General features: G+C 37.0%; 1 protein-coding gene across 3 annotated transcripts in view; it reads left to right on the top strand.

Annotated features, from left to right (window-relative positions):
- LOC110456057 overlaps positions 1-15,571 on the top strand; it is a 24,644-nt gene extending 9,073 nt beyond the window's left edge. The window contains exons 5-10 of one of the 3 annotated variants that reach the window (XR_002463549.1): positions 625-723; positions 1,270-1,502; positions 1,869-3,059; positions 9,149-9,374; positions 10,402-12,671; positions 14,573-15,571. Coding sequence is in view for 2 of the 3 variants with exons in the window: in XM_021506589.1 (XP_021362264.1) it covers positions 625-723; positions 1,270-1,502; positions 1,869-3,059; positions 9,149-9,374; positions 10,402-10,878 (2,226 nt within the window). In the remaining variant the exon portion in view is untranslated. Of the gene's footprint in view, positions 1-624; positions 724-1,269; positions 1,503-1,868; positions 3,060-9,148; positions 9,375-10,401; positions 13,187-14,572 lie in introns of those variants that run through there. The other 2 variants (XM_021506590.1, XM_021506589.1) reach the window with 2 other exon arrangements.
- The last annotated feature ends 1,038 nt before the right edge of the window (positions 15,572-16,609 follow it).

Raw genomic sequence — 16,609 nt, 5'->3', positions numbered from 1 at the left:
AGGGGAAAATACAGACAGGTACAGGAGGAAAGGGTAATACATGTGTGTGGAGGGTATAATACAGACATGTACAGGAGGAAAGGGTAATACATGTGTGTTGAGGGTATAATACAGACAGGTACAGGTGGAAAGGGTAATACATGTGTGTGTAGGGGATAATACAGACAGGTACAGGAGGAAAGGGGAATACATGTGTGTGGAGGGTATAATTCAGACAGGTACAGGTGGAAAAGGTTATACATGTGTGTGTAGTGGATAATACAGACAGGTACAGGAGGAAAGGGTTAAAGATGTGTGTGTAAGGAGTAATACAGCGATTTCAGAAAGACTATGATTAAATATGCCAATCATGTATGATGCCCTTATCACGAAAAGCTTTTAATATGACTTTGAAGTCTCTGACATATTCAAAATCAAGGACGGTTCACCTGTAAGCAGACAGAACTTAAAATTTTTAAGATTTAATATTAGAAAAAAAATGTTTACAGAGAACTGTCAATTAATGTAATGGAACCAGCATTTGTTTGATGTTATAAGTTTAAGCAGCTCATCTGATGATAATCAACTTTGTTTGTGATACTGATTGTATATCTAACCACCCTGTCACCTCACTTCCTGTGATAGGTACAAGATCTGGTGGGCAAGGTTGTGAGGAAAGCCTTCAGGGACCAGCAGGACTACAGACCAGAGTGTGCCCTGTTTGTATGTAACAAGTGGGACCGGGTAAGTTAACTTCTATGTCTAGGTTAAGTAACTCACATTCTAATTCAGTTTGCTTTGAAATGAGGCAGGGTGAGTTTATTAGGTGTGATTTGTGAAGCTTAGTGGAATTAGACAGGGGCTGATCATTGTGAACAGGTATAGCTCAGTTGGCAAAAGTCTAGACTTTCCAAGTTGTAAGTTTGAATCTTGGTTTGGCTGTTACATTTTCTTTCTCCTGTTATGTAAGCCAAAGCACATTGTGTTTATCAGATCGAAATTCACGGTCTTCTCATTGACTGATGTGGAAACAGAATGTCAAAAAAAAACACTCTCAAGAAACACTTGTAACAGGAGATGGAAAAATGTATGACCAGTTCAGGGTTCAAACTGGAATTCTCTGAACTCTAGACGGACACTCTACCAATTGAGCCATCTGGTCGCCGACGATTGACCCAGTCCAGTTCAGCTACACACTCATATTTTATATAACTGTTCCAATGCTTATTCTGAATTTTGAAGTCTATCATATCTAGACATTCATCATGTTGCTTCTACATTTTGTGCCAGGTTCCAATAGCTGAGAGGAAGGAAATTTATGAAGACACCGTGAAAAAGCTGACTTGCAAAACTGGGTGGCCAGACTGTCAGGAATCACAGATATTCTGTTTTTCTACTTTGGAGGCCAGTTACGTACAAAAGGAACCTCCCCACAATGTCTACGGCCAGTTTTCCCGTCTCCTGGAGGAGATTCACAGACTCATTCCAAAAAGTAGAGAGATTTATCTGGTCAATTCAACAAGGTGAGAATAGATTGTATACAGTGTATCTATTAATAGCATTGACAAAAACAGAAGACAATTATTAACACAATATTTAAAAAAGAAAAGAAAAAAGAGCCTTAAGGTTATACAATTTTATCTAGGTGGTACTTTACCTTAATGTCAGAGATTACTGAAGATTTGAATCTGGGCAATTTAATGAGGTCACAAGTGATTCCTCAATTTTGATAATTTGTACCTTTCCAGACTATGTTTTTCCTATACATGTCCCCCACAAACTGATACGAATGGGCATGTCCGTTAAAACACATTTCTTATTAATAATTTTGTCTATTGACTATTGTTTTCATAAAATATTTTTCATAGACAATATTCTTGATGCTTCAGATTTCTGTTGACATTCCTGGACAAATGCTTATTTAGCATTGACACCAGACTTCCAAAAGATGGCATGACTGAGGAAGACAGAAAGAAAGATATTGAGACGCACAAAGCCAAGTTTATGGAAATTAAAGAAGAAATCAAAACGTTCTTTAAAGAGCAAAAGAAACAACTAAAGCAAAAAATTGTTGAAATTGCAGAGGACCTTAGCAAATTCTTGAGTAAGAAAGAAATCATTGGAGAAATATGTGATGTTTCAAAATATGACAAGGCTATTAAAGCTAGCACATGGAAAGATGCCATGGTTTGGACCCGAGCAGAATTGTATACTCAAATTACCAGTCAAATTCAGAACTGGGAAAAAAAGCACGGTCTCCTGGATAAAGCCAGTAAACAGATAGGAGATGAATTCCGCAACAACTTCCCAAATTTTGGTGCTCGAATATCTCAGACTGAGAAAAAATTTCGAGATGGTGCTAACAGAACGCTGTTAGCCAGGGCGGATGAACCGTTTATCCCCCTTTCAGTTGCCCGTCGATTTGAGACCTTAGACATGGGATTCAAGGTGCTTGTAGGTGTAGGAATGGCCCCCTTGTTTCTGCTTGGCGCCCTCTTCCGTCTTCCAATATTTGGATTTCTGGAACTGAAGCGTAAAATAACACAACTAACCTTGCAGTCAACGTTTGATAGTAATGACAAGATGCAGCAAAGGAGTGCAGTAAGACAGTACGCAGAGAGTGTGCTGATGTCCGTCATCAGCCCATTCAACCTAGCGCCACTCATGATCAAAGAGGTTCAGCCTCTCTTTAGATACGTGAAAACCCAGCGGGTCAACCTGACCAATGAAGTGGATGCTGACTTGAAGGTGATTGAGGAGGCAGAAAAAGACAAGAAGGAAGCAGATGCATTCAAGATCAAATTTGCACCTATACGAGGAAAATTCCGGAAAACTGAAGGACGAGCAAGCTACTTTTTATATATGCATATGAACAAACCACATGTCAAGGACTGCATCCCTGAGTCAGACTTGAAGGAAACCTCTAATATATCAGAAGGTTGTCTGTCTTACATCATGCAGGCCGAGGTTAGGGACAGCAAAGTGACAAAGGACTTTACGACAGTAGCTGTACGTCACAGTAAGATACCTGTGGATGCCAGCAACATAAAACAGATACTAGAGGATGATAAGTCGTACAGGTAAGTTTATACAACACCGATATTAGAGAATGATACAGTGTACAGGTAAGTTTATAGAACACCGGTATTAGATGATGATACGGTGTACAGGTAAGTTTATAGGACACCGGTATTAGAGGATGATACGGCGTACAGGTAAGTTTATAGACCACCAGTATTAGAGGATGATACGGCGTACAGGGAAGTTTATAGAACACCGGTATTAGATGATGATACGGTGTACAGGTAAGTTTATAGGACTCCGTTATTAGAGAATGATTCGGTGGACAGGTAAGTTTATAGAACACCAGTTTTAGGGGATGCTACGGCGTACACGTAAGTTTATAGAACACCAGTATTAGAGGATGATATGGCGTATAGGTAAGTTTATAGAACACCAGTATAAGGGGCTGATACGGCGTACAGGAAAGTTTATAGAACACCAGTATTAGAGGATGATACCAGGTACAGGTAAGTTTATAGAACACCAGTTTTAGGGGATGCTACGGCGTACACGTAAGTTTATAGAACACCAGTATTAGAGGATGATACGGCGTACAGGGAAGTTTATAGAACACCGGTATTAGATGATGATACCGTGGACAGGGAAGTTTATAGGACACCGGTATTAGAGGATGATACGGTGTACAGGTTAGTTTATAGAACACCGGTATTAGAGGATGACACGGAGTACAGGTAAGTTTATAGAACACCAGTTTTAGGGGATGCTACGGCGTACACGTAAGTTTATAGAACACCAGTATTAGAGGATTATACCGCGTACAGGTAAGTTTATAGAACACCGTTATTAGAGAATGATACGGTGTACAGGTAAGTTTATAGGACTCCGTTATTAGAGAATGATTCGGTGGACAGGTAAGTTTATAGAACACCAGTATAAGGGGCTGATACGGCGTACAGGAAAGTTTATAGAACACCAGTATTAGAGGATGATACAGTGTACAGGTAAGTTTATAGAACACCAGGATTAGAGGATGATATGGCGTACAGGTAAATTTATAGAACACCAGTATAAGGGGCTGATACGGCGTACAGGTAAGTTTATAGAACACCAGTATTAGGGGATGATACGGCGTACAGGTAAGTTTATAGAACACCGGTATTAGAGGTTGATACCGCGTACAGGTAAGTTTATAGGACACCGGTATTAGAGAATGATACGGTGTACAGGTAAGTTTATGGAACACTGGTATTAGAGGATGATATGTCGTACAGGTAAGTTTATAGAACACCAGTATAAGAGGATGATACAGTGTACATTAAGTTTATAGAACACCGGTATTAGAGGATGATACCGCGTACAGGTAAGTTTATAGAACACGGTTATTAGAGAATGATACAGTGTACAGGTAAGTTTATAGGACACCGGTATTAGAGGATGATATGGTGTACAGGTAAGTTTATAGAACACCAGTATTAGGGGATGATACGGCGTACAGGGAAGTTTATAGAACACCAGTATTAGAGGATGATACGGTGTACAGGTAAGTTTATAGAACCCCAGTATTAGGGGATGATACGGCGTATAGGTAAGTTTATAGAACACCAGTATTAGGGGATGATACGGCATACAGGTAAGTTTATAGAACACCAGTTTTAGGGGATGCTACGGCGTACAGGTAAGTTTATAGAACACGGTTATTAGAGAATGATACAGTATACAGGTAAGTTTATAGGACACCGGAATTAGAGGATGATACGGTGTACAGGTAATTTTATAGAACACAGGTAATAGAGGATGATACGGTGTACAGGTAATTTTATAGAACACAGGTAATAGAGGATGATACGGTGTACAGGTAATTTTATAGAACACAGGTAATAGAGGATGATACGGTGTACAGGTAATTTTATAGAACACAGGTAATAGAGGATGATACGGTGTACAGGTAATTTTATAGAACACAGGTAATAGAGGATGATACGGTGTACAGGTAAGTTTATGGAACACTGGTATTAGAGGATGATACGGTGTACAGGTAAGTCTATAGAACACCGGTATTAGAGGATGATACAGTGTACAGTAAGTTTATAGAACACCGGTATTAGAGGATGATACTGTGTACAGGTTAGTTTATAGAACACCAGTATTAGAGGATGATACGGTGTACAGGTAATTTTATAGAACACAGGTAATAGAGGATGATACGGTGTACAGGTAAGTTTATAGAACCCCAGTATTAGGGGATGATACGGCGTACAGGTAAGTTTTTAGAACACCGGTATTAGAGGATGATACTGTGTACAGGTTAGTTTATAGAACACCAGTATTAGAGGATGATACGGTGTACAGGTAAGTTTATAGAACCCCAGTATTAGGGGATGCTACGGCGTACAGATAAGTTTATAGAACACCAGTATTAGAGGATGATACCGCGTACAGGTAAGTTTATAGGACACCGGAATTAGAGGATGATACGGTGTACAGGTAATTTTATAGAACACAGGTAATAGAGGATGATACGGTGTACAGGTAATTTTATAGAACACAGGTAATAGAGGATGATACGGTGTACAGGTAATTTTATAGAACACAGGTAATAGAGGATGATACGGTGTACAGGTAATTTTATAGAACACAGGTAATAGAGGATGATACGGTGTACAGGTAATTTTATAGAACACAGGTAATAGAGGATGATACGGTGTACAGGTAATTTTATAGAACACAGGTAATAGAGGATGATACGGTGTACAGGTAAGTCTATAGAACACCGGTATTAGAGGATGATCGGTGTACAGGTAAGTTTATATAAGAGGATGATACGGCGTACGGGTAAGTTTTTAGAACACCGGTATTAGAGGATGATACCGTGTACAGGTAAGTTTATAGAACACCGGTATTAGAGGATGATCGGTGTACAGGTAAGTTTATATAAGAGGATGATACGGCGTACGGGTAAGTTTTTAGAACACCGGTATTAGAGGATGATACGGTGTACAGGTAAGTTTATAGAACAACGGTATTAGAGGATGATATGGCGTACAGGTAAGTTTATAGAACACCAGTATTAGAGGATGATAAGGCGTACAGGTAAGACTATAGAAGACAGGTATTGGAAGATGAAAGACATACAGATAAGTCTATAGAAGACAGGTATTGGAAGATGAAAGTCATACAGGTAAGACTATAGAAGACAGGGTTTGGAAGATGAAAGACATACAGGTAAGACTATAGAAGACAGGTATTGGAAGATGAAAGGCAAACAGGTAAGACTATAGAAGACAGGTGTTGGAAGATGAAAGACATACAGGTAAGACTATTGAAGACAGGTATTGGAAGATGAAAGACATACAGGTAAGACTATAGAAGACAGGTATTGGAGGATGATAAGGCGTACAGGTAAGTTTATAGAAGACAGGTATTGGAAGATGAAAGACATACAGATAAGTCTATAGAAGACAGGTATTGGAGGATGATAAGGCGTACAGGTAAGTTTATAGAAGACAGGTACTGGAGGATGATAAGGCATACAGGTAAGTTTATAGAAGACAGGTATTGGGGATGATAAGGTGTACATGTAAAACTTTAGAAGACAGGTATTGGAGGATGATAAGGCATACAGGTAAGTTTATAGAAGACAGGTATTGGGGATGATAAGGTGTACATGTAAAACTTTAGAAGACATGTATTGGAGGATGATAAGGCATACAGGGAAGTTTATAGAAGACAGGTATTGGAAGATGAAAGACATACAGATAAGTCTATAGAAGACAGGTACTGGAGGATGATAAGGCATACAGGTATGTCTATAGAAGACAGGTATTGAAGGATTATAAGACGTACAGGTATGTCTATAGAAGTCATGTATTGGAGGATGATAAGGTATACAGGTAAGTCTATAGAAGACAGGAATTGGGGAATGATAAGGTGTACATGTAAAACTATAGAAGACAGGTATTGGAGGATGATAAGACGTTCAGGTATGTCTATAGAAGACAGGTATTGGAAGATAAAAGGCATACAGGTAAGACTATAGAAGACAGGTATTGGAGGATGATAAGGCATACAGGTAAGTTTATAGAAGACAGGTATTGGAGAATGATGAGGCATACAGGTAAAACTATAACACTACATTTGTTTCAGGAAATATTTTAGGTGATCTTTTATCCCATTTAAGACGTATATGTCATTATTGAAGAGTAATTCTTACCAGTCAGTCTCTTGACAGTCCTACATCTGGTCATAGCCAGATAATAATTGTTTCATATCTGGTCAAAGTGTGTAACAATATTTTTGGCAACCTTTACAACCAGACATGTGACAGACCCATTGGTGTTACATGTATTAGCATACTTGCCAACTCTCCCTATCTAGGAGGGGGACTCCCCATTAAATGTAAATGTTGCTTTGCCGAGTGTTTGGCAACTGAAGAATCTTTTCCCGAGGGTTTAGATTCCTCTATCTTACCCACAAGGGGGTGAATGATTCTTTTTCTCTTACCCTGTTCTTCCAATGTGTATCATATACACAATGTAATGACAACGTTACATGCTAAATTCAGGGTTGTCGTTGATGAATTGTTGACGTGACGTCATTGTACTGTTGAAGTGCCGTCCCACAATTGTTATGAATAGGGGAACCCCCCCCGTCTCAACCCTAGGGTGAGACAAGGAAATCTCACACGGGTAAAAGTGTGGATACACCTGTCAAGGGTAAGAGAAACATACATATTTATGTTTTAATTTTGAGTATGCTAAATCTTCCCAATGGAAAATTTCAAAAAGTTTGCAAGTACTGTATTAGTAATTTGAGTTCATGATAACCACATATTCCGTCTTTTCGTATTGCAGAGTTATCTGCTCTTGTGAGCAGGTATTGATTGTTATGTCATTTGTTTGTGAGAGTAACGTCATCAATTTTTGAGAAGACAACGTAATTTTCTCACACAAACCAATGGTGTAACAATCAATACCTGCTCAAAAGAGAAGATAACTCTGCAATACGCAAAGACGGAATATCTCTATACAAGTCAAATAATATGTATTTTTGCCACTTGACCAAACATTAAACATGGTGCTGTATTGAAATTTCACAAGAGATGAATTCATTTTTAATCAGATCATGTTGCTAAATTTCCTGTGAAAACAGTTACCTGTTGAGTTTTTTTTTCTTTTCCATCTGGTTATGAGCTGAAATATCTGGGCCCGTATTCATGAAACCGTTCTCATGCTCAATATTTCCAAACTTTCTTGTAGCTCACTTAAATCATGTCAAACGATCAAAAAGTCAAATGTAAACATTGAAAACAATATTTGGCTTTAAGTCTATAGATCTCTTCATTTTATCTCGAAATCATTGACAAAATAAGATTTCATTATTAATTCATAAACTGAACAAGAAATTAGGCTTGAGCACAAAATCAATGCTTGAGCATGAGAACGGTTTCATGAATATGGGCCCTCTTGTGGTATGCGGTATTTCATGTACAATTCTGAGATTTTGGCCTCTTGGCCATCAGGTTGATATGGAGGTCTGGGGATGATGTTGGGTACTAGGGTATGATGGGTTAGACATATCCTAGCCTTACTTAGAGTTAGTTTCCAGTAAAGGATCTCTATATGTCCTCTCTCCTGGACTCAATCGTTGTATCGCCCTGACCTTGAAGACCGCTTTTAATCGGTGCTCTAAAGTTACATGATATTTCCTAATATCTCCAGCATTTATCTAGCCTATTCTTAAAATTAATTTAAGGATCGTGCGTTTACCACCTCCGATGGTACATTATTCCAATTGTTCACCACGGCACTCTGACTGTAAAATAGTTCTTTCTTTTAGATGTTAAAGCTTGTTGTTGGTATATAATAAATGGTGCTGTTTCTTTCCGGTACATTGTTCCACATTTTGATAAACAACCTGAATTTGTGGTGTGTATAGTTACTTTTGGTTTGAAAGCCATGCATGTTCTTGTGGTGTTGAATACAGGATGACATTTCTGCATACAGTGAGTATCGTAAAACCAAATACAACATACAACCACCTGTTCACTTACAAGTATGTATATATAGTATACACCTATATTTTTATGTTGCTTTGATGCCTAGAGAGATATTTTACCATTCACTAGAGTTGTTTCTACATTGTGTAGGTATAATACTCTGGTTCAGACGTTGGGGTGTGTGAAGACGTCCACGGAGATCTGGCAAGTGATGCAGCCCCTCACCTGCAACCTTCGAAAGCACTTATTGAGGGCCGTGTCGTCCCTGGAGAAACCTCGTCTCCTTACCCGTCTGGCTTCAGATGTGGTAGAAGGCCTACGTTACCTCCATCAGAGAGGCTACGTACATATGGACCTGTCTCTAGACACTGTCATGGTAATGACCGTCACAAGTGATCCTATAACATCATTAGTTACATAGCATTCTAAAATCTAAACTAATGTATCACAAATATAAAACAAAATCTCCTAATGTCATATCATATTTCCTTAAAACTCCATTTTGCTCTTTGGGTATTAGTATTTGTGTATAATTGTGTCGACGGCGACATATAGGTATTACTTTGTCGGCGTCGGTTGCATCGTCAGAAACAAGGTTTTCGTGCGATAACTTGAGTTCCCTTGGGTTGATTGAACTCAAACTTGGTTCACATATTGCATACCAATAAAGCCAGGACAAGTTGTGCATTTCAGAAGTTTACGTGCATTTTTAGAGGAGTTATGCCCCTTTTATTGCCAAATGTCGGGGTATTGTGTAGTAAATGCAAAAACTTTTTTATTTTTTAATCAATTCCTTTCAAATTTTGTACAGTAATGCTAGCGTATATCCATGAAGTTGTGGGGTGTTCATTTGTTTAAAAAAAATGGCCTTAGCTGTCTTCTCGTGGGAGTTTTTACACTGTAGATTATGGTTTTCTGTATGGATATTTTCAACACATTCTAATTTCACTTTTCATGTGCTATGTAATAAGGCGAATATACCATAGCAGCTTATATATCTGTATTACCACACAACAAACCATTAATATTAATTACATGTAAAGGGCAAAAAAAATGAAAGTTCCAGTTGGAAACTCTCTGCTACAATCTAATGGTACTACAGTTAGGCAACTAGCTGTTATGTTTCGTTTGATAAATCAAATTTATTTTTAAACTATTATCTAATTGTTTCATGATATAACAAAAAGAAACTAATTATGCACAGGTGGATGTACATGGTCAGGTGAAAGTTTGACAAAAGTTTTAGACAGTAATTCTTTGCCACAATTTGATTGGTCAGTGCTACTAAAGTTAGGCAAATAGCTGTTAGTCATGGTTTATTTCAAAAAATTCTAATTTGATAAAAATCCATTTCCAATTGCATCATATGTAACAAAAAGAAACTCCTTCTACATGATATACAGGTGGATGTACATGGTCGTGTGAAGCTGGTAAACTTGACGATGCCTAGGAAACTGCCCGCCACGCTATTCCCTTCTGAGGGCGTCCCTGTGCTTAAGTATGTTCACTTCGATGGACAGCTGATGTATCAACCGGACAAGACTGTATATACCATCCAACACGACATGTACTCCGTGGGGATCATGATGTACGAAATGTGGACTGGCCATCACGCCTTCCAGGACAAGTTTGAAAGCCGCCTTTTTAATCAACTCGGTCAGCTGATTAGTGTTCTGAAGGAGAGAAATTTTGATGCATTCCAGCTTCTCAGGAAGGAGCAGAGCTTGGCAAGGGAACAATTGTGGCTGGACACCATTGAAAGGTGTCTGTATGGAAAAGTGAGAGAGCCAGAGGACTGGTTCAAATGTATGTACGAACCGACAGGTATGACTTCCTCTGGAGAAATTACAAGCCCAATGATTTTTTCATATATTCGCTAAGTCTTCCTTATTGAGACGTATGGACTGACCTGTTGGATTTGACTAGATATTTTGTGGCAATAACATCAGAACATATTGGCAGTTATAGGTATTAAATTATGTAGAACACATTTTATTATACCTGTTTTTAGTATAATTCTACAGTTAATATAATAATCAATAGCAAAAATGTTCCCTGTGTGTTTAATTATGTATTGAAGAATTTAAAAGTAAAGGTTGGTTTGAGTTCATTTGATTTAGTATCCTATTAACAGAGGTTATTTAACCCTTTCACCACTGTAGACCATTATGGACTCATACCATATCAACCCATGGTAGAGTCTACTAAATTACATAGGGGTGAAAGGGCGAAGGATTTGCCTCTGTTTGTAATATATGCATGCATGTATGATTGAGATTGTTATGTTGGTGTATTTGGCTCTTTATGATAGGGGGGCGGGGGGGATCTGATGCTGACTTTAAGAGTGCTACCTCAGTGAAATACTGTGCTGAAGGCACCTAGGCACATTATTCCTACCTGTCACATTATCATGACAACAGTTTAACCTGTTTTTGCCCGAAAGGCTAATTCTAATTCATTTGAGATGTGACACAACATTTGGCTGCGCAGTATAACCACGATATACCATATGCAAATTTCTCATTTGCATATGAAGCCTGGATGGTGTTGATGATGTCAATGACCCTGATTGACCCTGAGTATTCTTGATGTCACCAATCTGCAACAGAGTGACCTATTATTTGAAGAAAACACCCAAAAATATCTTAAAAATATTGTTTCTTTTGATGGTTTTGGCTTCTATGAATTAGAATGGGGATAATCCTAGTGTATGTCTCGCCCTGAGGACAGAACCTAATGTCTTCCTCACTGTGGCGAATTTTGAACACTAAGGCCAAAAGTGAGGTATTTCCAAGCAAGGTGCTGGTAAATAAAAGGGTTGTTACGAAGTAGAGATCCCAAATGCTGCCATGTGATTTGTTTTATAGCATTTGTATCCCAGCCTAATTAGCCTGAACAAACCATGATAATGCTTGTCTGAACTAAAACCACTGAACAAACCATGATAATGCTTGTCTGAACTAAAACCACTGACAAACTATGATAATGCTTGTCTGAACTAAAACCACTGAACAAACCATGATAATGCTTGTCTGAACTAAAACCACTGAACAAACCATGATAATGCTTTCCTGAACTAAAATTATCCTAATCCCTACTACCAAACAATAAATTGCAATGCATTTTTTAATTAAATTAAACTGATCAAATGCATGAGTAGGTACTCTCACTGGAAACATTGACTTACAAATTATTAACGTGTCTTTTTATTCTAGACATGTATGTGTTGTCATGATCAAGGTCAGGGCCAGGGGTCAGAGGTCAAATCATTACACTCCTTTTTGGGACAAGGACTTTCAACCAACTGAATAATTGATTTATTTGGATAAATAGTATGATTGTTGCCAGTGTATTATTTACTGTAGATATCCTCTATTGGTTTTAGCAGAGCCATAAAAGCTTACACTATATGGTGTCAGGATTTAGTAACATTTTGTGGAAACACTATAGAAAACAGACATTGTGATGATCGATTTCATATTTTGTAGACAGTTGCTATTATATATAAGTATTGAATTGATAAAATTGAATGAAAACAGCATTTATTTTTTATTTTTAATGAACTAAAATTAATTGTATACCTTTATTGTTTGTAGGGTAGTTCATTCTTGGTAAAATGTCTGGCTGACTTCTCCACTTTGAGCCAAAAAGTGTGATATATGAAAACAAAAAGGTATTACATAACATTTACTATCTTTTAAAGCTATTTATGATATTTATAACTATATACCCAGACCCAGATGTTTCATACCCACTAGGTAGCCTCTAAATTACAAAACTGTCCAAGAGTCCCCACACCTACCATGCATGTTATCCATATATCTATAAAAACTGCAGCAGCATTGCTTTAAACATAAATATCCACATCAGTACTAGAGCAATGAAGAGTCAAAATGCACTTACAGCATCTTATAGTATTTAATGTTTCACTCATGTTGGTATCATATATATATATTACGTAGAAAAATGTTAAAATTGACATAATGAAAGTAAATTATGTAGATAAAATGTGTGTTATTGATGAAAGAAGGCGTACGTTACACTTTTCACGAACATTTTTACTGTATTAGATCTTCAGGTGCAAAGTAATATAAGGTTAATATGCACCTGAAGATCTATAATGATGATAATAATAATTTGAGGTTCTTATATACCGCTTTATCACATCCTAGTTCGTAGGTCGTCTCAAAGCGGTTCACAAATTATTGTCTGTGGTTATAGGGCCTTTGCAACCATCCAATATCTTTCTCAACTCCCCGGGGAGCATACAGCCAGCGCTGCCATTTCGGCGCTCACAGCTAGAATTCAACAATTCTAGCACTGCCCAACCACATACTCATTTACAGCTGAGCAGACTAGAACAAGAGGCGTAAAGTATCTTGCTCAAAGATACAACCAAGTGCTGTGCCTTGACTCGAACATGCAACCCTTCGGTCACGAGCCTGACGTCCTACCACTGGACTACCGCGCCTCCTAATATCTACGTATATAGAGTGTAAACATTTTGTGCGAAATGTAATGTCTTCTTTTGTCAATAACACAATTTTCTATATTGCTTACAATATGATAACAATATAGTACATAATATTAATTACACATACCATATTGACTTGGAGTATTATATATACAATGTATATCATATTGACTTATGTATAAAATCGTATTTTAAGTTACAGTATTTTATATGTATTGCCATGACTACAGTATAATGCATGTTGTATGAACTTTTAAGTATTGTATATTTCATGTTGATTTAAGGGTCCTCATACCACTACCAAAAAAGTAACTAACGTCACACTACCACAATTGGTAAAGTTTGGACAGTTTTTCATTGATATTTGAAATTCAGATCTTGTATCTGGAAGGTTTCTTGATTCTTGACAAAGACTCCCATGGTGGTTTATCTTCAGGAAATGTTTTGATAGAAAGCTAAACTCCTAGTGAGATTTCGTCCGTTTTTTCAGTCATGATTAGTACCCAAAATGGTACAACATATCACAGGCTATGAAAGGTTTTATTTCTACTATTTGATGTGCTGATTGCAACAAAATATATTGCTTTTATAAATGCCATACTGAACAACAACTGTATAGGTACACGTTTATTTTATCCGGTTATAATTAAGGACCAGAAATCAAAATTAAAATATTGATATAAATATTGTATAGTTAGTTCCTTCAAAATCCTCCTCACAAAACTTTGCAGGGGAAATGCTGATAAATATCACTTTTGTTATACTGTATGAGATAAAGGCTCAAATTTAATTTAAAAAGTACTATTGAACCATTATCTGACCGTGTACCAATTGCGATAGCGTGACGTTATGTATTGTAAACTTCTTCACCAGACTAAAGCATTGATAAATCTTTGCTAAAAAAAACATCCCTTCTGGAACTTTTATGAGAAAAGAATAAAGACGAAATAAACAAAATGAAAACTTGAGTGGAAATCTTTAGTGTTTTGCCTGAAGTAGGACCGGGACCCTTAAAGTACATTAATTATAACAATTCATAGTATTATATCATACAGACTATTTACAGTACATATTATAGTGTATTTTTTTCATATTTTCAGTCATTACTAGTTATTGGTTGAACAACTTGAAAGCATGCAGAACAAGTTCGCCGCGAACATGCTATGTTACAAAAGTTTTTCAGGAAAAAACACAATTTTCCACAGGAAAAATTAAATAGGTGGAAGCTGATTTCTACCTTACCTGCTGTCATGCCCCATCGTGACATAGATATATACATTACCCATGTCTTTGTGTATTATAGATATTTTAGTAATGTAGCTAGTGTAGTAAATACCCCCGGTTACTATTAGCAAAGGGTACTATGATTTCTTTTGTATGTGTCTCCATCAGCAATTATCATGACTGCAGTGCTCATTTTTGTTTTTATCTTCAACAAACTTGATGGGAGTGTGTGTTTTAGAGCAGTACTTACCCCAAAGATCAAGGTCCCTGTTACTATAGATAAAATATTTGGATCATTGATCTAGAAGGCTCATATATGAACGCAAAGGCATGAGTATTTTAACCCATTAAGTTCTCCAAAGATTAAGGTCATTGTCAATATTGCATTCAGTAAAACCAGAAAATCAGAAAATTTCGAAATAATAATCAAGATTTCGATGATTTTGTTGGGAAATATTGCTCTATTCTGATCAGTACTTGAGGAATTAGTTCCAATTTGATTTTTAATATCTCGTTTATTTTTGAGGGAGTTATGCCCCTTTTCAGATAGTTTTCATCAGAGCAGTGAGTATAAGATAACCTTTGGCTTACAATTCACTTTGACAGTAGCTTCAACAATTTGTAAAGACAGCAGGCCTTTTTTTATGGAAAACTTTCTTTACATGTATGCCTATGAACGACTTACAAAGCAAGCGATGCATTTTCCTGATATTAAGTGTATTAGTAGACCACCATAATGAGAAAACAGGCATTTTTTGGACTTGTGTTCACTTCTTTTTATCGATATGCCAAATGTTTGAGTTTTTTGTGATAATTGTGTATGTAGCTGACTTGCATTTAAACGAAGTCGTGACTATTAAACAAATCTGATTATATTACTTGGTTTTGTGTTTGCTTTGTCATTGTAATGATACAAATGTATCAACGGACAATGGACGAATGGACACAAACAACAGTTCAACGGCTTACTCAGGTCTGATGGACAGGTGACTGTCAGAATTATCTAGCTCATACAAATTCTTTGCTGGACTGATGAATTCCAGCAACACCTCATCCTAGTCTTAAGAAAGATTTCACACTAATAAATTTGAGTGAACATCCCCAAACAGAAGATTATTATAATTGATATTTGTAGTCAGAAGGATTGAAAGAACCCATTAATAGGAAACAGTATTTGACTGATGTTTCCCACCTATATAACTCTAGACACCTTGACCTCGATGTCTGGATATATTTGAAGTAAAAGGTATTGATCGAATAGACGAGGAAACTTTATTCCTTAATTGCTTTCACAAATGAAAGAACCAATTGTTCTATAATTTTAACTCTTGTTTAGATTTTTGAAAATTGTAACAACTTCCCTTTTTGGGCACCATCCCTAAACCTGTTCTCAAAATGGGGCCAACTATGTAGAAATCTGAAGCAAAAGGATACCTTGTATAAAATTTGGTAAAATTTATTCAGTACTTTCAGAGGAGAAAATATATTGGTTTCGCTATATAACCCTACATAAACTATGACCCTTTCGTGTGGCCCCATTAGGGTCTGGGGGACTCATTTGAGGATAATTTATTTCCATTTCTAAACCTACACACATGAAAGGAAAACTCTTTAATTATAGCTGTGCTATTTCTAGGTCTTAGGTGAACATTTTTGAAAATTGTTTATCATTACCCTTTTTAGGCCCCCATGAGAAAAAGGGGCACAAAATGAATACACATAGATGCCTCACAAACCAGTTTGTGTGGAATCTCTTCAGTGATTCCAGGTAAGAAATTGAAAGTAAATAACAAAAGTTAACATACAACAAAGGATGCACGGCGCATCATTCAGAAAAGAGACAGCATAAGCTTACTGGTATCTTAAGGTCAGGTGAGCTAAAACGGGAGTAATTTAACTCCTTTTTGTAGGAG

The sequence above is a fragment of the Mizuhopecten yessoensis genome, unplaced genomic scaffold (assembly GCF_002113885.1).
Source record: "Mizuhopecten yessoensis strain PY_sf001 unplaced genomic scaffold, ASM211388v2 scaffold8497, whole genome shotgun sequence".
Classification (NCBI taxonomy): domain Eukaryota; kingdom Metazoa; phylum Mollusca; class Bivalvia; order Pectinida; family Pectinidae; genus Mizuhopecten; species Mizuhopecten yessoensis.
Note: the sequence above shows the minus strand (reverse complement) of the source record. Positions and strands in the feature narration are given on the sequence as shown.